This window comes from Micromys minutus (genome assembly GCF_963924665.1).
Source record: "Micromys minutus genome assembly, chromosome: 6".
Taxonomy (NCBI): Eukaryota; Metazoa; Chordata; class Mammalia; order Rodentia; family Muridae; genus Micromys; species Micromys minutus.
The window spans coordinates 23434156-23455872 of record NC_137975.1 but is presented as its reverse complement, the minus strand read 5'-3'; the positions used below and the strand labels follow the sequence as shown (position 1 = coordinate 23455872).

Below are 21717 nucleotides of genomic sequence, written 5' to 3'. Positions count from 1 at the left end.
CAGGTGTCATGGCCATAAAAACGGGTGCTTCCTCTGGGGAGAAAAAAAATGTGGCAAGGAGAGAGAAGCTGAAAGCAAACTGTTGGGCTACTCTGGGTACAGCTTCCCCTAAGTGAATCGGTTCCATATGCCTGCTTCTGCCAGGGGCCCCTTGACAGAGGAAACGATTTGTGTGAACGGAGGTGGAGAGACACGTTCTGGTGGCAAACTTCAGTAGGGCCCACCCGTGGCAAATCCAATGGATTATTGGCTATTTGTCAAGGCACTCTGCCGTAAATGCCAAACAAAATGCAAAGTTGAACACGGATTTGATACCCGCTTTTGCTTTTCTTCTAATACATGCATCATCTTGTGTGAAAATCAAGTAGTACTCATTTACAGCAAGATAGCTTCTGAAATTATGCATAAATACACTTCAAATATAAACTTATAGGGAAACGGAGACTAGGAACATTTGCAAAAGGTGGTCATTGGATTTGGTTTTTGAGAAATACACGTGTCTTAAAGTATTCATTGCACTGTTAACTTTTGTCACTTGAAAGATGAAAGTCTAAACTCGGGAAAATGATTTCATTTCCAGATAGACATATAGCAAAGCTAGGACTTGGGAACTGCTCCCCCCCAACCCCAATAACTGATAAGGCCAGCTTTCTCATGGGGTGTGGTAAAACAAGGCTCCCTTGCTAAAAACTGAGATTCTGTTCTCATCTTAATTTACAACAAACTCACTGAAGGATGACAGGGAACCTGCACAGGAAGACGCTAATGGAAAACTTGTTTGAGTGTAAGTCAATGATACCGGGAACAGAAGGAAACATAGTTGTAAGCTCATTAACTAGATTAACTCCTCTGTGTTTTAAAGAGCTGTATTTTAGTTGCTTTGCCAGCTTACGAAAGGTAGTTTTTTTCAAAACCCCTCTCTGCCTCAGTTTATTTTAATTTTTTTTTTATGGCAAGGATAATAGGAACTATCCATCAGGGATTTTGTGCAAAGAAAGCACTTTTGAGTGACAGCTGGCACACAATAAACGCTTGTGAATGTTCCCTGTTTTCTTCCTTCCCCTCAAATAACATGGTCGAAATTCTAGCATCTGTTTTGTGCACAGGAAGGTCCACAATATTTGTTGAATGGATGAACTAACGTAACGGAACTTTGAAAGTCAGAGGAAATTTGTCTTTGGAGGGGGTTGTAGCTCAGTGATAAAGTGCCTGCGTCCTGTGTGTGCATGAGCCCCTGAGTTTGATCCCCAGGGGATGGAGAGAGTGTGTTGGGGGAGGGGAAGCACACCTAGAAAATTTGTCCTGGGTTTCAAAGCTTGGGAGGAAAATAGCTTTCAGGCTCACTTTGGCAGGCAAGGGAGATTCTCCCTAAACAGAAATGAGAAAACTCTCATCTAGTTTAGAGTCTTTTAATTCTTTAGGTGTTTGAATTAAGATTTCCTCTAGCTCAGCTGGGCATAGTGGTGCCCATTTGTAATCTGAGCACTTGATCGACTAAGGCAGGAGGATTGCTGCAAATTCAAGGCCAACCTGTGCTAACCTGTGAGGCCTTAGGAGGCAGGGAGGAGATGTTCTTAATCTGGGAAGTAGAAATGAAATGATTGACTCTAAATGGATTCCAATAATTATAGGACACGTGACAGCTCTCAATAAAATATAAAAAGGTGACACTGTCAATGTTTACACCCATAAGTTTGTACATCGAATAACAATGAAATCATTCTCTAATGTTGGAAGAAAGAACCTTTCGTTAAAGATTGAAGTACTAAAAATATTCAACCCCAGAGGTACCACAGACATAGACTAATTTTTCCCATCTGTGCAGTTTAGGGTAGATTTGGCATACACTCAATACCAGGAAAGAAAGAAGCTATGGTTTAGTCTGCTTATAAAGGAGGGAGGGGGAAGGAGGGAGAGAGAGAAGCAGAAAAGGAAAATATTTCCTTTTATGAGCATGAATGTTAAAATCCAGAGCCACCCTCACTATTGAAGCAAGAACATTCAATTCATTTCCTCCCTACCACTGCATCTACTGTTTGGATTCTCTATAGCTAGTTGTTTTCTATATTATGGTTTATATATATGGTCACTGCCTTCTTAACAAAGGAAAGTAAATATAGATAATTCTTAATCAGTCCTTTGTGACTCACAGGTCAAAAGATCAGTTCTTAATAGGTACCCTCCTTAAAATACTAATATCTAAGGACCTGTGTTTTAGAGCCATGGGCTATTAAAAAAACATTACAGTTTAAGATTGAGTTCCACCCAAGATGCCTCAACAGAGCCTGGGGTTGAGAAACTGGCTTGAGGGAAAGATAAAGTGGCAGCAAAATCCACAGCAAATGACCAGATGACTCATTGTCCTTTCTTTGAACCTCAGGAATGGTGAGATGGAGAGGAAAAAAGGCAGGGGCTCTGTGCAAGATGAGAGTCAGGGAGCTTCAGGAACGACATGTGTTTAAAGGGTTAAGAAACAGCATTCTCACAGTCAAGTGAAGCCCTTCAAGGAAAGAACATTAGAAACCTGTAACTTGATTACACTTTACGAGAACCATCGTCCTGAAAATGATAATTGTATCCCATTCTTAACAACAACTACTGGGTGAAGTCTAAGCTGATGCTGACAAACGGTGCTTTATCTTGAATTAATCATAAATATTTCCCTACAAAGAATGGGGGCCACTTATAACTCCCCAAGTAAGAAGGATCATTTCATCCCTTCACCCCTTTCTTCATATGTTCTCTGCTCCAAGATCTCATCCCAGCTGGCAAAGTCCTGTGCACAAAACCTGCCTCAAGTATTATTTTTTTCTTTAAGAACTTCTCAATTCCCACTCTTTCCTTTTACTCAGTACGATTGTGCTTTGTCTCTGGAGCCATGGCACGTTAAGCGTGTCTTTATTAACTTGCTTGCTGCCGTGAATTAGATCCTCTCTCCGACCTCGGCCGTGCTCCCTCAAGTTACATGTAAGCAGATTATTGTGCAGTTCTTACCCCATGATAGGAGCATGATACAAATTGTTGAGTAGATTATTAAAACATGACAAACACATAGATGGTTTTACAACTATCAGTTATGCCAGGACCGGAAATCATATGCTACACACATACATGATTCTGCTTTGGTAATTTGCTTTTATTTTAAAAGGTAGCTTAGTGGTAGAGTCATTGTCTAGCATGCCTGAGGCCCCAAGTTCAATTTCCAGTACAAAGGGGAAAAGGATTAAAAAAACCCCAAGCATCATGAATATACTTCTCGAGGTAAAAACATGGATGAATTGATTTGCTATCTAAAATAGAGCATTTGGGTTTATTTCATTCAGTGTGCTTGTCTGGTATTGCCTCTTCGGAGCACCCAAGTCAAACTCAGCATGTGAAGGCCTGAGCTGAATGGGGACCAGAATTCTAGTGAAGGTTAGCCTTGAATTTGAACATCCTTGACCCCAGCATTGAACTCTGTTTCTTTAACTGGAGAATATATAATGTGTTCTGAACTTCACTTTTTGTTTTTTTAAAGCCTATGCCTTTTTCCAGTACAAGATTTAAGAGAACACGGGAGCAGGAGAGCTGATCCTGCTGCTAGCTGGCTGTGGCCTTGGGTGAGCTAGCAGGGCAGTGCTAGAGAGCTCATCCTGGTGGTGGGTGCAGAACGGGTGAGCTGATCAGTTTGGCTACCACCCGGGTCCATATCCAGGGCTTTGAGTTGGCCCACCTAACATATACCCCATCTATGAACTGCTCAAACATGAGAAGGGTCCAGTCCCACAGACCCAAAGCTTGCAGGAGCTCCATAACATAGGGTAACAACAGGAAGTCTGAGAGGGGTCCCAGTTGAGGAGCCAGTATTGATGTGTAGCAGAAGCCAGAGGCCTTGAAACAGACCAATGACTCATTGCAATGAATATTTGTAAGTAAAGAAGTGGGGCACCCTGTGACACACTAACACCACTTTCAATACTACAGCAGTCATTACCGATAAAGCAGATGATAACCAGGACCCACGGAAACCTGAAAGCCTGATCTTTCTTATGTTTTTAAAATCATATGCAGTTGAGTCTCATATTTTGTGTGGCTGATATAGGAGTGGGTATTAATGTTCTTACTCAGGGATATAGAATCATGCTATCTGGCATCAAGTTATACAAACACTTTCCATTTGGAAGTGACATGTGAAATTTCCTATTTGAAGACAAAAACACACCAAGTGGAGCAGAGAGTTAGGGGAGAGGAAGCAGTAGAAAGGGAAGGAAAGAACTGGCTTAAGTTGAATTGAAGTCATTAATTCGAAATCGCAAATAAAATAGTAAATGTTCCACTGGTATTTTAAACCACCGGCAAATCTTTACTAGCAATGTTAAAAATTGACCAATTAAATATTTTAAATACAAAAACTATAAAATACTTCATACACATCATAATTCTTTCATCGAATATACTCTTCTGCTGAAATCTCTAGCATTTCTTCATCCGTACATTCTTCTGTCTCTGGCAAATTGCCCCAAAGTAGGAAGTTTACACCTGAAAATAAAAGGCCATGAAATTCTTTAGAGCTTATTACTACAGTTCAGAACATGACATATAAAACTTTATATGCCAAGTTTATCATCTAAACTCTGGCATCACTAGTGAAGACAGCAGCAGAGAAAGATGTCTTACAAATAAAACTATTATTACCCATCTATCATATGGGCATTTTCCACCTAATCTCTTTGTAAGATTTATTTATTCATGTATTTTATGTAAATAAGTGTTCTGTCTTCTTGTACAACAGAAGGCATCAGATCCAGTTACAGATGGTTGTGGGCCATCCTGTGGTTTCTGCGAATTGAACTCTGGATCTCTGGAAGAACAATCTAGTGGTCTTAACCACTAAGCTATCTCCTTAGCTCCCAACATGAACATTTTTAAGACCCTTTTAAGCAAATGGAACTCAAAAGGAACTCTGCTCCAACCCTGTCTCCATCTACTCTATGTTGATACTTTAAAAATATATTTCAATGACTTTTAGACTAGAGAATGCACATGATTCGTTTAGATTAAGTATCTTTGGGGGGGGGGGTACAAGAGAAATTTCTAAATGAGTCATTTCCTCCATATACAGAGTAGCAGCTAATATAAATTTTCTGATCAGACAAGATGGGCCTTCTGGTACAGGCTTTACAAGTTCTAGGTCACCTTGGACAACTTACTGAGATACTGTCTCAGAAAGTAAGAGGCTTCTGGGGATAGCTGAGTGGTGGAACCTTTGCCCGGGAAGTATGAAGTCTGAGGTTCAGTCCCCAGTATGTTGGGGTTAAAGCAGTAAGTTATAATGTAGTTCCTCAAAGTAACTGCTTTAGATCACAGGCTGTCAGGGTAGAGCTGCAGACGTAGGACTGGGTTACAGGAGTCACTGTAACAAATGATGGTCCAAAGCAGAACTGACAGAATCATCAGTTTCACGTCAACTCGCCCAGTACAGCAGAGTTGAGAACATGACTTAAAGTCCTAACTTAGGAGAGAATAAAAACCACCCTGAGACAATCTCAAGCTGTCTAGCTGGCAGGGTGAGCAAAAGACAGGCCAGCTCCGGGTGTTTGCTCTTCACTGAGGTAGGAACCACGTGCTGGCATGGCGTGATCCAGGGCTTAAACATTGGTTTGAGTTTAGCTTCTGCCACTAGTGGCATTGTTTTCTCCCTCCCAGACGTTCACTCAGTTATTCTCCACATCTACCATACTGGGCACACAAGTCACCACTAATCACTTGCAAGAGTTGGGTTAAAGTCCCAGTATCTAACTGGATTGATGCAACATTTCATCTGTACACTAACAGCATTTTTACTAAAAGTGTATGCAGCTGTAGATAGAGAGTACTCCTTTGTGTTATCTTAAATTTTCTTATTTTTTTTTTTTTAAAGAGAGTCTCATGTAGCCTAGGCTAGCTTCTAATGCATTATATATCTGAGGATGACCTTAGACTCCTGATTTTCTACCTCTATGTTCCGAGTGTTGAGATTATAAGCATGTGCCAGTATATTTGGCTACAATTTTTATAGAACAATATTACATTGTACGTATTTTTCTAATTTATTCATCTTATTTCTGAGTTTTATCTATTTGACATATGGCATTAATTTATCTCATTTACTTTTTTATCTTGTAGAATATTTCACTGAAAATATTTGATTTTTAATTTAATTGAACTGGTATGTGTGGGTGTCTTAGTCAGGGTTTCTATTCCTGCACAAAACATCACGGTCAAGAAGCAAAATGGGGAAGGAAAGGGTTTGTTCAGCGTGCACTTCCACATTGCTGTTCATCACCAAAGGAAGTCAGGACTGAAATTCAAGCAGGTCAGGAAGTAGGAGCTGATGCAGAGGCCATGGAGGAATGCTGCTTACTGACTTGCTTCCCCTGGCTTGCTCTACTTGCTCTCTTATAGAAACCAGGTCTACCAGCCCAGGGATGGCACCACCCACAATGGGCTGGGCCCTCCCCCCTTGATCACTAGGTGAGAAAATGCCTTACAGCCGGATCTCATGGAGGCATTTCCTCAACTGAGGCTCCTTTCTGTGTTAACTCCAGCTTGTGTCAAGTTGGCACAAAGCCAGCCCGTACAGGGGGCATATGTGCATATGCTACAGCTTTGGAGTCTTGCCTTCCACCTTATTGAGGCAGGGGCTTTCTTGTTTCTACTACACTGTTCCACTAGCTGGTATGTGAACTTCCAGGCAATTCTCCTGTCTCCAACTCTCCCTGGGCTTGAACTCAGATCAGGCATGTACAGCAAGGTGCTTTCATTGCTGAGCCATCTCATCTGTCTAGATCTTTTAAAATATGTTGAAATTTCAGCCTGTCATTGCTGGGCCCAATTTGCCTCAGCACCAGGTAAAATGTGTACATGGTTGAAGCAGTGGGACTAAACAAGTTTATCTTGTTTGACAACGATATTTCGATCTAATCAGTCAAGAAGTTAGCCCTTACTTGAAGCGACAGCTTCTAGAGATTTCTATGTTCTTTTCCTTAATGGTTTTGTGTCTGAACTGCTTAGTATAAAAAACATTTCCTAACACCTATTCTACGAATCAATGGTGATCTGTTTCTGTAACATGTGCTGTGGGGCTGACCAGACTGCAAAGAATTGTTTGGCCAAAACATATAAGTAGAAATTAGAATCCATAAAGGCAAATTGAATGCCTTGGGAGCTAGTCTAGAGGATCTAAGCTGATTTCCTAAGTGTATTTGGGGAAGTTCTGGGAAATTAGATTGATACATGTAGCTTAACCTATGACATAGAGAGCTTACATGCTGAATTTTCTAAAGTTTTATATAACCCGTATATGCATTCCTTTGGTCTACTTATTTAGGTGACTCAAGGACAGTTCCAAAGCCATTAGAAATCTCCTTTTGACAAGTATCTAGGAAATCTTACTTTAAATCACAGTATTAGAATTACAAAGGAGAAGTTTGATATTCTTGGAGTCTGTCCTCCGGAACCATGAAGCAACTCAGACAATTGGTTCAAAGGAGAAAAAAATAAATGAGGAGATTGGATCCGACAGAAGAACCACCTTCCCCTCTCTGTTGGGAGGAAGGAAATCCTGTGATACATCTGTTTCTCATGGATTAGAGTTAGTGCAAATGAAAGAATGCTGGTCTTTCATGTTTGAAAACTTGACCAATAGTCTAAAGTAAATCAAAACTGAAAAATCTCCACCCTGTGTTTTGGATCCTGTGAAGCAGGAAAACCTGTATCAAAGCAGAAACTTTCTTTAATGTGTCCCATGGGCAACACAAATATAAAGTGAAAAGCCTAAGTTAGGAGCCTCTATTTTGCTTGGAGGAGTTAGAGGGGTCCTTGCTTGAAAATGGCCATCTTAACATATATAGTTTTAAATTAAAAGGCCAAAGTAATTGCCTAAAACCCACTGTTGAATCCCAGGCAATCAAAAAAAAAAAAAAAAAAAAAAAAAAAAAAAAAAAAATCAGTCTTGAAAACACAAGCATAATTGGAGGGTTTAAAATGATCTCTTGGTCTATCAAAGTAAATTATACACACAGACACAGACAGACAACCACATAGCCACATGGAGACACACACAAACACACAGACAGGCATAAGCACACACACATACACACTTTGACAGGAGCATGCTGGACTAGAGATGTAGTTCAATCAGTAAGGTACAAAGCCCTGGGTTTAAACTTCAGGATCTCATAAAACCAGGCTTGGGTCAAGCCATCCTTGGTTGCATAGTGAATTTGAGGCCAGCTTGAGCTACCTGAAACCTTGTCAAAAAGTAATAACCTGAGTTTGATGACTGCAACCTACATGGAACATGGTTAGAGAGGACACTGGGTATTCAGCTGTATTATTCTCTATTTAAGTCCTTGAGACAGTGTCTTCCATTGAACTTGAAGCTTGCTATTTTGGCTAGATTTGGTTGTCAGGGAGATCCTGTTCCTGTCTCCCAGTGAAGGGGGTTACAGGTATAGGGACAGTCAGTCATGTCTGACTTTTACATGGGTGCTGAGGGTTTAAATTCAAGTCTTCAACCTGTGTAGCTCTCTCTTATCCACTGAGCCATATCCCTAGACCCTAGCATATTCCTAAAACAATCTGTATAACACATTAGAATTAAATATTTCCCTTGACTAGAATTCTACTGTAACTTATTGATATACATGTTAATATATATGTGTATATAGTTTAAAATTTATTAATTTTGCTTTATGTGTATGTGTGCTTGTCTACTTATCTGTATGTGTAGACAAGCATGTAGGTACATGTGGAAGTAAGAAGAGGTCACTGGAATTACAGACAGTTGTGAGCTGTCTAATGTAGATGCCGAGAACCAAACCCTGGTTCTTTGGAAGAATAGTAAGGCTTTTACCTACTCAGCCATCCCTTCAGCCCCTTAAATGAATTTATGCCAAAGAATTGTTAAACAGAGGCTACTCAGTTTTCTTCCTATTCCTCACTGCCATGACCCTTCCCACTTCTCTTCACACACCTTTGCACTCACACACACCCTTGACTATCCATGTACTGTCTTCAAAAGCCATCTGTAATCAGAAATAAAAAGACAGTGTGTGCTTGGGAGGCTGAGGTAGGAGGACTGAACAACAGAGTCCAGCCTGGGCTACTTAGTGTGATTGTGTCAACAAACAAATCAAAAGGACAACAACAAAACCTAAGAAATTTAGATGATCTGAAGCCTTCCCTCAGTCCAGTGGTAAGTGGTGATGAGTTTTGGTGGATAGTCTTCATATCCACCAAATCTGAATGTGTCGGGGCAAAGGGACCAGTGGTCCACTCTTGCTAATCCAATCTAGATGTGAAGGATGCAGGGGCTTCCCTCAGGTACCGATAGAGAAATGCTACAAGGAAATGTATAAATCAATTGTTTCTTACCAGTGGAGTCGAGTCTGTTTACGCCATAGACTGCCTGGCTGTGAAACATCCAGAAGTGTCCATTGTTGCAGGAAAGAAGGCAGGAGCTACACGGAACAATCACATGGTAGCCTACAATATTCCCACTTTAAAAGACAGAAGCAGCTGTTAGTTGATGGTGCCCACAGTAGGTAACACCTGAATTACAGAAACATGTGTCTGCCAAAACCCAGACCATGGAAGTTTCACGTCCCTCCTGTAAATGGACTACAGCATTCACGGGTCTGTGCGGGACATGGTACTAACATAGTTTTGCATTTCTGTGCTCACGTTACTTTATTCTTGCTCTCACTGAAGGCTACTTTCAGGATGTTATTTGCTCTAGAAAACACTCAAAACGGATGATGCTGTACAGAGAAAATTTATTAAGTTTGGCTCTATAGAATAAAGGATTTTGCTAGCCTTGGGGCTATGGCAAGATGAGTTTTTGTATGTCCAAGGTTTTAAAAATTGTTTCAACAAAGCAGAGAGGTAGGTGAGGGCATGGGTCTGCTAAACTAGAGGTAAGATGCAACTCTCATTTAGTTGTAGTGATTTTGGAGGAATTAAGAAGCAAAGTGAATCTCCAGCCCCTGGAGAATGTTGAAGATGGTTTTATTGTCTTTAGCAGATCTCTAAGTTTCAGTTCTCACATCTCCTTTTCACAAGGCTCATGCTGACTACAGTGAACACACAGAATGTGCTGTTCCTTTTTTAAAAATTGCACTATGAATTGTTTATACCCTGATAGTGAAAATTCTTTCTTATAGCTCACTACCCTGTGAGATTTGGGGAGCAGTTACTTTCACAAGCCTTTACAAAGAACACTATAAACTAAAACCAGCCTGTCCTCTAATCACAACACACTGAGCAGGCAAGTGAGTGAAAACCAAAGTTATTCTTGGACCAGAATTAACGGCTATTTGTAAGGCCATGCTACAAGAATACATCGATTCAGCTACCACCTACCATCATTCATTTGTCTATCCATTCAACTCATAGCTGTTGAATATCTGCTATATGCTGGGTGCTGTTCTAGGTGCTAAAAATCCATTAGTGAACACAAACAAGACCTCCTTTTTCCTGCCATGGATTTTGCATCTGTTATCCGCTCTGCCCAGTCCATTTTTCTTATACTTAGGACTCAACTCCAGTGTTTACAACTTCATGAGCTATCTTTCCTTATGGTGACGTCTGAAATGACTCTTACCTGCTTTCTCAATTTCTGGTATTTTCTATCATATATTGTTCTTTTCTCCCACTACATTTAATATCTTATTTATCTTAGTATCGGATTGGAATGATCATGCTTCCACTAGAATATTATGTCCAGAGGTCAGTAACTTTATCTTATGGATACTCCTGACAGCAGTAACTGGTATGGTAAGTCCTTAATACAAGCATGGCTTGGATTGATAAGGTCAGATAGCCACTAACACATTAACACTCTGCTGACTTATAACTCTCAGTGTGTCTGTAATGGAATAATACAACTTCATTCATCTTCAGAGATAATAGTAACAGATCTCATCTACTTTTCCCTTACACTTCATGCAGCTCTTAACATTCAGCCATTCATTTCCAGCTCACAACTTCCAAGGCTAAACTCAGATTGCTTCTTAATTCCTATCTTTATAAAAACTAACTGTTTAGACAGGATTAAAGATCTAGTCATGGTGGCGCACACATGTGATCCTAGTAGTTGGAAGCAGAAGCAGGATGAGTGTGAATTGGAGGCCAATGCTAACTCTATAGGAAGTTCAGACCAGGTTTGGCTGTAAGAGCAGCAGTGTCTCAAAAAATGGAGGGAAGGATGGAGGGAGGCAGTGAGGTAGTGAATGTGAGGGAGGGAGGAAGGGAGGGAGGGAGGGAGGGAGGGAGAGGAGGGTTGGGGAGGACAGAAATTAGATAAGGAGCTGTGGTTAGTGCATGCAAATCCCAGCACTCAGGAGGCTGAGGCAAAAGAGTTGCCAGAATTTAGAGGCTCTCCTGGGCTATATAGTGAGTTCAAGGTCACCCTGAGTTACAGAGTAAGACCCTGTCCCCAAAAGAAAACATTTTTAGCTGTGCATTGTCATGTGCCTTTAATCCCAGAACTCTGGAGGCCGAGACAAGCAGATCTCTATGTGGCCAGCCTGGTCTATAAATCGAGTTCTAGGATAGCCATGGCTACATAGAGAAACCTTGTCTCAAACAACAACAACAACAACAACAACAACAACAACAACAACAACAACAAAAACAAACAAACAAAAAAACTCCCCAAATCCAAATAAAATTTATAACTCTAAAAGTTTCCTAACTTTAGAGGTTTAAAAACCTCATTCAAGATCATTCAGAAACCAAGGATAGGACAGGGCTCAGATCTGATTTGGATGTGGGGTCAGGTAGTATGATTATGTGCATGCACATAAAACACCACAAGTCAATCTGGGTTGAGTTCTTCAGGGGCCTTCCACCTATTGTTCCGAGAAGAGTCTCTCACTGAAGACTGAGGCTTGTTCACTTCGCCTCAGCTGGCTGCCAAGGGAACTCGTGGATCCTCCTGTCTTCAGATCCCCAGAGTTGGGACTGCAAGTGTGCCACCACATCCAGGTCAAATTCAGACCCTCATATTTCCACAGCAAGCACATTACCAGTCAAGCCATTTCCCCCTGCTCTCTGATTTTTTTTCCAGTGTAAATTCCACTGATTTAATTTATGAATTGATTTCAACTTTTAGATCACGCAGGTTTATTGGGGAGCAGACATTTGCAAACATACTTTGAAAAACTACAGATTGTATTTGTAAAGTATCACAAAGACTCTTTTAAAACAATAGTTCTAGGACTGGCAAGATGGCTTAGTGGGTAAAAGCTCTTGCTTCTAAGACAGAGAACCCAAGTTCAATCTCTGGGTTCCCTTTGGTAGAATGAAAGAACAGTTTTTCCACCTCCACATGTGTCATGGCACACACATTTTATACATACCTATCCATGCACATAAGTAGATAAATGTAATTAAAAAAATAGCTGTACAAAACACATGTTCTTTTAGTGGCCTCATGCTTGAGTTATATCAATGCTGCTGCAGCCTACAGAATCTTTTTGAGGGTTTTTATGCCAATATCTACCATCTAAACTCAGGTTATCTAGAACAGTGCCACAATTTACCATTTCAAACACGCGATGTCCTTCAGTTTACATTTGCAGATTCCTGTGAAATAGCATCTTCCGATGAAATCCACTGTGCTGGGGGGATTAAAAAAAGTTTATAGACAGTCAAATATATCAAAGCTTTTTATTCTTTTCTTTTTATTTTTAATGTCTGAGTGCTCTGCTGCATATATATCTATCTGCCTGAAGAGGGCGTCAGATCCCTCTATAGATGGTTGTGAGCCACCATGTGGTTTCTGGGAATTGAACTCAGGACCTCTGGAAGAGCAGCTAGTGCTCTTAACCGCTGAGCCATTTCTCTAGCCCAGCTTTTAATTCTAAAATGAGATAAAAATTTGCCATCTGTCCTCTCTAAAATTTGTGTGTGTGTGTGTGTGTGTGTGTGTGACAGTTGGGATATAACTCAAGACTTTATACATGCTGGGCAAGCATGCTACCCACCATAATCCCATCTTTCTTTTAAATATGTATGGTTTAAAAGTATTAAATATGGTCACATTGCTGTGGGATGACTCTCCAGACCGTTTTCATATTGCAAAACTGAAACTCTATACTTACATAAGCCCAATTTCCCCCACTTCCGAGCTATCACTGTTCTCCTTCAGATACTTCATGTAACAGAGTCATACAGTATTTATTGGTTGTTGCCAGTTTATTCCATTTAGCATAATGTACTTAAGGTTCATCCCATTAGAATATGTGACAAGATTTCTTTCCTCTAAGGCAAACTTCTGGGTACCCACTGACTAGATGAGTCAATGGAAAATGATATTATTTCTATCTAGTAGACTGTGGATGCTGCTGCTATAAGGATAAGATGCTGATCTGAGCTCTTTGGATGCATACCTATAACTGGAATTATGTGGACCATATATGGTGATTCTGTATTGAATAGTTAAAGAAGCGCCACATTGCTTTTCTACAGCAGCTTTACCATTTCACATTCCTGCAGCATGCCAGGGCCCTGATTTTGCCACAGTGTCCCAATGACACTTTTAGGTGTGATTTTGGAACAAATTTCATAAATTCAGAGCTGAACTAGACTCTAAAATATAAGCATAGTTCATTTTTGTAAGAGTTGGGTAATATTTGTGCTTACTATAAACATTTGGCAGATTTACTCCTCCTGCAGAGGACTGTAGTTCACTTCCCAACACCTATCTCATGAAACCTACAACTGCCCAATGTGTAGACCTGTGCACACATCTACCCCGCCTCCAACATATACACGTACACATAGTGACAGAACAAAAAGATAAATCTTAAAAACCAGTGCATTCACACCCATCTTGGCACATGAACCCATTGTGATCATAACTCCAACAGAGAAATATGAGCAATACAAAAACTCTAATTCTATGTTAGATACCCATGTGTAATAAACCAACCTGAGACTTCCTTTATGACCACAGCTGTTGTAAAGATAGAATATTTCAAATTTTGTGTGAGCATATCTAACTAAAACAACATTGGATCATAGAACCTTTGGGACATTTGGTTCCACGATTGTATCATTTAAGGCTTTCTTTTTCACCATATAAGTGCACATACACACACAAAATAGCACCTCATTTATCTCTGTAATAAATGATGACTACACTTAAGCAAATTCCCAAAAGATTTCAAGGGGGCAAACGAAGAGGCTATATAGTTTTACTTCCCTGTTTTAAAATGTTCAAATTTACTATCTTTACTAATCATGAATTTTACTTTAAATGAATCATTACACACTTCTTTCCAAGTGATTTTTAAAGACTTGCTTCAGTGAGGAAGGGTGTTTAGACAAGGAATCGAGCCTCAGAGTCAACATAAGACACACATGACTCTAAGTGCCTGGAAGCGTTACCTCAGCACTGACCACTTTGGGTAAACCACAGACTATGTCCAGACAGTCTGCCCACTTAGATAAACTCCAAGGGAATCATCAGACTGACGGGAGTGGCTGGAACACCTAATGATAACCTTGACTCCCAGGGACCCATGCCATCCACTGTCCAGTTAAAGAGCCACCTGTAAGACTTACTTGGTAGGAGGGATGTCTGTAGAGTAAAGGTCTATGTCAGTATCAGCCAGCAAAACTGCCTTCATTCCCCTAGAGCTGAGAACTTGTTTACAGAATTTGCAACACAGGATGGACACGCATCGGTCCTTGAAAGTACAGTTGTTGGTAGACATAGCGTCCCACGTAGAAAGAGGTGCAGAATTTTGAAAGGGGAAACCTTGATTTCCTCGGGCTAACAATCAAGTCAGAAGGCCTTGAGTTCTCTAAGCTCCAAAACCAGGAAGAGAGTCTTATTTTCCTGGTGGAAAGGTACAATTAGTATTTATTGAGTAGGACGAGCAAATTTTACTTCCTTTTGATCTGGGGAGGGTAATGGAGTTCGAGGAGGGGCGAGACAAGTGGAGCTGAAGGGAAATGTCGCAACAGGTTTTGTTTTACTTTCTCTGGTCTTCAAGAATCTTCTGCTCTGGAGCTCTGTCCCCAGCCCGGGAATTGGGCGACTTCCCAGTTCCCAGCGGGATCTTCCCTTTAAAGCCTCGCCTCTCTGACCACTCCCAGTGCGAGCACCGCCCGCAGGGCGCTCCAATTCCTGTTCGGCTCCACGCGGCTTCTTCGTAGGCTTCAACGCCCCTCAGCCCTTTCCACGCCGGCTCTGCCCCCGTCCCGCGCCCTCTTCTCCGAGCTCGGCCGCGGGCCCCCTCCCATGCAACCAGGCTCTCGTCCTCTGCCCCCCGCAGCTCTCGCACTTGCCGCCCCGCAACCCTTAAGGTCTCTCCCACGGCGGTCGCTCCAAGGCGAGCAGCGGTGTGAGGTCTCGGAATGGGCTCAGTCAGCGCTGGACTCAGACACAGAACACGCTGGGTTTTGCCCTTTCTTCCGCTTTCTCTGCTTTTTCTAACCCGCTGTCAGTTTGAATTGCCTGCGTCGAGCAGGGATTGGGAGGACTAGAATTCGCCTCAGCCCCACATTGGAAGGCCAAGGGCCTTCTCTTGACGTGAGCTCAGAGGCCGCGCCCCAGTAACGGTGCCGATGTCAGATCGGCTCTCTGATTGGTTAAGCTTTGCTCGGCCTCTAAGATCATTGGCCAGCATCTGCTTAGATTAAACCCTCCTTCCCCCTGTGAACTTGGGAGACACACCCCAAGTTTCTTATTGGTAGATATGCTACTGTCCAGGTCGGTCTCTACTGTTTATTGGCTGAACTTTCCTCCTCCCTTTCCCAGTCCGATTGGTCCTGTCTTCTCTTGCGAGTTTGTGTTTGGTTGTCGCTTTCATTTTGTCCCGCCCATCAGTCCTACTTTAGGCTTCCACAGGCCAGGGAGGAGCTCACTCTGGGACTGAGCCTAGGCAGCTAGTGTTCGCCACACCTCTAAGTTTCGTCAGCCCCGCCTCTACTCCTGGCGTCTATGGATCAGTTATTCCTATTGGCTAGACGCCCCGTCAGTCGATAGAAGGCGGGCGGCGATTGGCAAAGGGGTGGGTTCAGCTTCCCGGCGGGGTCTTGTGGAGTTGGCGGAGTCTCCTTAGGGAACTGGGGGGCCGAACTGCGTAGAAGAGGGTGGCGGGGAGGAGAGCGCTAAGTGGGAAGCGGAACCTTGGGCCTGGGACCCGTCGCAGCAGAGCCAGGTAAAGGCTCCTTCTTTCCCTCTTTCCCCGAATACTCGGTTGCTGCTCTGACTGAACAAACCGGGACTGGGAGGGTGGACGCGTTGCGGATGCTGCTGCCCTCGACGCCGCCTTAGCGGTGCCGCCGCCCGCGGTCCTCACACCGCCCTCCTCGGCCCTCTGAATCCCCCAGTGCAGCCCATAATACTTCTCAGGACTGCTCATCTCTCCGCCCATCCTTGCACTGCCGAGGACTGTCCTCATGCGGCGACACCGCCCTCCTGCAGCCCCTTTGCACACGGCTGGCCGGGTCCACCTAGGGGCCTCGCCGTAACGGTCCGCTGGCTTCGTCCCTGGTCTCCCAGCCTTGGCTGCCAGCCCAGGACCCGGAAAGATGGGGTCCTCGCGGCTTGCAGGCGCTTTCTCCGTCCAGCCCTCCAGTCTGTCTCCCAGGGCTCTCCACCCACTCTGATACCCAAACCTCATGCGGCTCCCCAAAGTTGCCAACATCCTGCACTTTAGGTTGCAGTCCACCTCAGTTTCTCTTACTGCCTCTCCTCCAAAGCCGTCCTCTCGGCGCCCTCTCTGGTCGTCCAAGCTTGGGCGGCTCGAGCTGGCCCGGGCTCTCTCCCGCCTCAGGACCCCACCTCACGCCCGCCTCCCGCTTCCTGTCCTCCCGCACTGCGCGGCCTCTGCTCGCTCTTCCTGCGCTCGGCCCTTCCTCCAGCCGCCGGGAGTAGGCGACACTGCCTGGAGCCGCCTGTGCTCCGGCAGGGACAGGGAGGCCTAGGAGGCAGGGGCCCGCCACAGCCCTGGAGCTCTTCCCTCAGCCTCCCTGCCGACGCCTGGAGCGACTATCACTGATGCCTCCCACCCGACTGGGATTGGGTGCGGTATTTGTGATCTCTGGGCTTGGGGGACAAAAAATACTGGGGGTGCCATTTAGAGTCATCCCCATACCTGGCTTGGGGGAAGCGACCGCCGCCTGCCGCCTCCCATCTCTGGGTTTTCCCAGTTTAGACCCTCGCCTCTAGCCCGTTTCCTGCTTCTGCCGACCACATTGTTTTCCTGGATGTCCCGTGCGGAGCGGGCCCTTCCTGCAGCGTCCCCCCTCTACCCCCCCCCCCCCCCCCCGTTTTGCTGCCTGGAGAAGCTAGTTACCAAAAACAAAACAACTGGGAGGAGGGGCAGCAGGGAAAGAAAAGTTGTGCCCGTCTGGTTTGTCCCCTCTGGTATTGATCCTCTAGATGTCTGGGAGGTGCCCCAACCGGGGGTCAGGGGCCGTGTCTCGGGCTAGGCGGGAGGACCCCCTCTTGGGCTAGCTGGGCTGGGAAAGCGCCGAGGTGCCGCAGTCCCCACCCGCAGCACTGTTTTCCCGCCGCAGTCTCCGCCCGGAGCACGCGCTGCCGGCTGCTCCAAAGTGTTCTCTTTCTGCCTTAAAACAGAATCTGGAGGGAGCCTTTTTCCTCCCTACAACTCCACGCCGGGTCTTCTGGCCGAGCGGGCGTTGTTAGGCCGAGATGAATGGGCCAAAGCAGGACTTGGAGTGTCATCCCCGACCCCACCCCTGTTGCGATTAGGATCTGCCCTAGGACTGATCTCCCCCTCCCCCCTTTTCTTGCATTTACAGGCTAGTGAACGAGAGCAAAGGACTTCCTATCCACTCTGTGCTGCAGCGGCACCCTTTTGGGATTTGATTTGCAGCATCTTTGAGCTGGTACCACAAAAAAGAAAAAAGAAAAAAAGAAAAAAACCCGCGAAGAACGCCTAGCCCTTTCCTGGCACCCCAAGACAAACCCACTCCCTCCTAGGGACACAGCTGGGCGCGTCCACACCCCCGCATCCCCTACACCATGTTGTGCGGAAGGACTTCCACTCCCCGCCTGTGTCGTTGATGTCAGACCCCGGGCCAGCCTCCGGGCGCTGCAGTTCTCCTGGTTAATGCTGCGGCTGTGGTTAGGGCTTTAGTACATAAGCCAGCCGCCGCCGCCCCCCGCTCCCCCCGCCTCAGCGCCCACAGTCTGCATGTGTGTGCGGTAGCCGGCTGCCCATCCCGCCGCTCGTGTTCTCCGGGAGCTCTGGATACCACCGCGGGGCATTTCTCTGCCCGAGGGAGAAGTGGCCTTGAAGGAATTGATATCAGAGGTTGGATTTTTCTCGTGGATCTATCAGTTCACAATTCGGATTTGGAAGAAAGGAGGAAAACATGACGTCTCCAGCCAAATTCAAAAAGGATAAGGAGATCATCGCAGAGTACGATACTCAGGTCAAAGGTAAGCATTTTGAAAATTAGCATAAAGCGTATGTTCTGCAGACTGGAGAAGCATGCGTTTCCACCCCAATTTTTGGGGCGTTTGTTTCTTGGGTGGAGCAGGTGGCAAGTTGACCCCAGAGGCAGTTTCCTAGGTGGATCAGAGCCTTGGAATGGTCTGCAGTGTCAGGGGCCACAGGCACTGGAAGTGGGCTTTCGGAATATCTTTGTGGGGCTGGCCATTAATTTGGCAGTTCTTTCCCAAAGGCTGGGCAGGGTGGGGGAGGGGCAAGGAGGTTCTCCGGGGAGAGAGAAAAAAAGCTGCAATTTGCCTTTGGGTGTCTTGAGTCAAGCTTCCTTGAAGGGCAGCTGAAATCTGACAGGTGTTCGGTCATTTATTTCAAAGGTTGACGAGAAGTCCAGATGGAAAGGCAACCTTGAGAAGGATATACCGTTTGGAGAGACCTGGGAGAGGTGGGGTTTTTCTAGTGTACTGTATTACAGCTTGAGATTTGCCAAGACATTGGATTCAGGAAGTCCCTAGCCATAGTGGGTGTACCTTGTACTTGCCTGGCCCATGGTCAATCCTGCATACAGTCAAAGATCACAGACCAGAAAGAATAAGACCATCCAAACGGGATTCTACCCTCGCCTAAACCTTAGCAGAGTTAGGCTCTTAGGGTTTCAGACTGGTGCTGAAACTGGAAAATAGGAAGACATAATTGTTTAACCCTTCTGTGTTGTCACCCTCGGCTCCAGAACACATGCTCTTAAAGGTCCATTTCCTCTCAGCAAGCATGTGAAGGGGTAAGGCAGAATGTCTACCTGGGGAAACCAAGTGTCTCCTCATCTAGTCCACTGCTTAGATTGGCTTCTCAAATCACAACCTATGCCCACATGGCTTTTCCTCCTGGAGCATTTCCCTTAAGAGGTGTCATGCCTGTGAAGGAGTCCTAGCCTGTGTTTGTGCAAGGCACAGCCCCTTTCTGACCAGTCACTGGGAAGAGCCATGTGGCTCCAGTTCATTGAGACCTTAGCTGGGAAGTGAGAGAGGTGGGTGGCCTTGAATGTTACACCACATGGTTGAAGCTCTGGGTTTTTCCTTTGTTTCAGAGTAGAGAGGGAGGGGCCCCTACTCCATTCCCTGCACCAATGCAAGGAGACCTTTTCCTATCTTAGAGGACTTGAGAAAGGCCATGTCTCCCCCTCTAATGATTGCCTTGGATGTGGGTTAGAGGTAGAGTGTCAAATGGGTTGTCCCTTTTATCTTTTGGAAGGTTGAAAGGCAATTTGAAGTCTTCAGGATTAAAAAAAAAATATTTATTATCAGTTTGGTCAATGCAGGAGGTGCCCTAAGGGACCCTCAATACACTTGACAGCAAATATTGGTCAGTTTTATTACAAGGATGGGGTAGTTGAATGATGAGAGCTTCTCCTGGACTGGAATTGAGAGAGGTGTGGTTTTGAGTTATAGCTGAGGTCTTGGCCTCTTGTCATTATTCATAATCCCAGCTGTTTTTGTAAACAATGGCCCCTGGCCTCTATGTCCTGTCCAGATGCAGCACACTCTGCTCTTGTAATTCACTCCCTATGGTTTTAGCAGATATATCATTAAAAAAAGCATCCAATCCTTAACTGTTGCCGTAGGGAGTGTTAATAACTTTGACTTTCCCAGGTGGTTCTCTATAAGCACACATTTGACTAATGAAAAATGATTTTTATATGTTGGTGATTATTTTTCTTTGAAGGTTCAGGGCTAATAGGTATCAGAATTTGCTGATTTTTAAATATTGGTAATATGTTTTTCTTGAGTATCTCAAAAAATGAAATACTTTCTGTATTTACAAGTATTGCTCATTGAGATGATGTAATGCAGTTAGCTATTTGGAGTTTCTCTTCAACCCTGCCACAGACTAGAGACTTTTTGTTTGTTTGTTTGTTTTATTTTGTGTCAATATTTTTTCATTGACTATTCAGGAGCGTAGGAAGGTGTCTGACCCTGAGTTCTTCATCAAAGAGGTGCCCATGAATGCCTTTGGAACTGATTTGGTTTAGTCCCTCGGTTTACAGCTGAGGAGGATGTAGAGAACTGGAGAGGTTTGTTCAAGGTCATGCAGCTAGGTGGTAGCAGATCTGAAGATAGGAGTGGTTCTACGGACTTCTGTATCTTCACAGTGAAAATAGCATCTGACCATGGTGGAAACAGTTCTTAAGGCAAAGGTGTGTGATCTATAAGAGTGATGCATAGCAGCCATGTGGTAACAGTTTCCTTTGGGTGTTCATCGTGCTCCACTCCATCCCCAGGAGTGGTCTGTGTGATTGTCCCATCTCTCCAGGAAGTACTCTCATCTGAGGGCACGAGGAAACTGAGGCACAGAGGGTAAAACCCTTTCAAGGTCACACAGTCAATTGGCATCCTTACTTCCTTGTTTTATTTATTAACTGTTGGTTGAGTGCTTAGTATGTGTTCTCGGTTTCTACATCAGTCCTGAAGACAGAATGCCAGACCCTTATGGGGCTTACATTTCTAGTCTGGTGGAAGACTATGATTTTAATTCAAAGGGTCTTGGGGTGGGGTTAGCACTGTGGCTTACTACCTCACCTTCTATAAGAATTAAGAATTCCAGCTTTTTAAAAAATTGTGTTTTGTTTGTTTGTTTTGTTTCTTAGAGACAGGATCTCAATGTGTAGGCCATGGTAGCCTGGAATTCAAACTGTAACTCAGGTTGACCTTGAATTTATGACAGCCTTCCTGAGTCAGCCTCGTGAGTCTGGGAATACAGGTGTGAGCTCCTACCCTCTATCAGTAGAGTTTCCCAGTTTTATGCATTCTGTGGAAGTAACTTATAGTGCTGCCAGAGTTACTTCTTTTATAGATGCCAAGATTTATTTTTTTTAAATGTTATACAGCAATCAGTTTGGTGTGTCGGTTAAAAGTAAAGGTGTTGGAGGCAGAGAATTTAGGTTTAAACCTTTGTTCTACTTTGTACACGGCTTGTCTGAGTCTCAGTCTCTTAATTGGTAAATTGGCAAAATAGTGTGTATTTCCTATTCCTGTGAGGAGTGAAGAAGTTAGCTAGTCTGTAGATTTCTTGTGTCTCAGTATCTGGCACCTGTGAGTGTTCAATGATTGTATAGTCTACTCGATAATTAGTCAGTCTTTGAGTGTGCACTCTCTAAGCACCAGCTGTTAAATGATGGGAAACCAGAGTAGGAATGAAACTGTTCTAGTTGAAGTTTGTTGAGGAGTAGCAAAATGTGTCATGTGCCTGTCATTTAAATCCTTTGGCC

At 44.1% G+C, this 21717-nt stretch overlaps 2 protein-coding genes across 5 annotated transcripts in view; one reads left to right on the top strand and one right to left on the bottom strand.

Annotated features, from left to right (window-relative positions):
* Positions 1 to 4423: 4423 nt before the first annotated feature.
* FAM72A (family with sequence similarity 72 member A) lies at positions 4424 to 14744 on the bottom strand (the record flags this gene model as incomplete). The annotated part of the gene is made up of 4 exons (XM_080918378.1): positions 4424 to 4518; positions 9397 to 9521; positions 12567 to 12644; positions 14593 to 14744. The coding sequence occupies 4 exons, from the start codon at positions 14742 to 14744 to the stop codon at positions 4424 to 4426; spliced, it is 450 nt and encodes a 149-aa protein (XP_080774504.1).
* Positions 14745 to 16082: 1338 nt separating this feature from the next.
* The window catches only part of SRGAP2 (SLIT-ROBO Rho GTPase activating protein 2), a 208698-nt gene continuing 203063 nt past the window's right edge, over positions 16083 to 21717 (top strand). For 3 of the 4 annotated variants that reach the window (XM_080917629.1, XM_080917627.1, XM_080917630.1), the window contains exons 1-2: positions 16083 to 16196; positions 17806 to 18448. In XM_080917629.1, the coding sequence (XP_080773755.1) occupies positions 18382 to 18448 (67 nt within the window). In that variant the 5' untranslated portion in view covers positions 16083 to 16196; positions 17806 to 18381. Of the gene's footprint in view, positions 16197 to 16927; positions 17064 to 17805; positions 18449 to 21717 lie in introns of those variants that run through there. The other variant, XM_080917628.1, reaches the window with a different exon arrangement.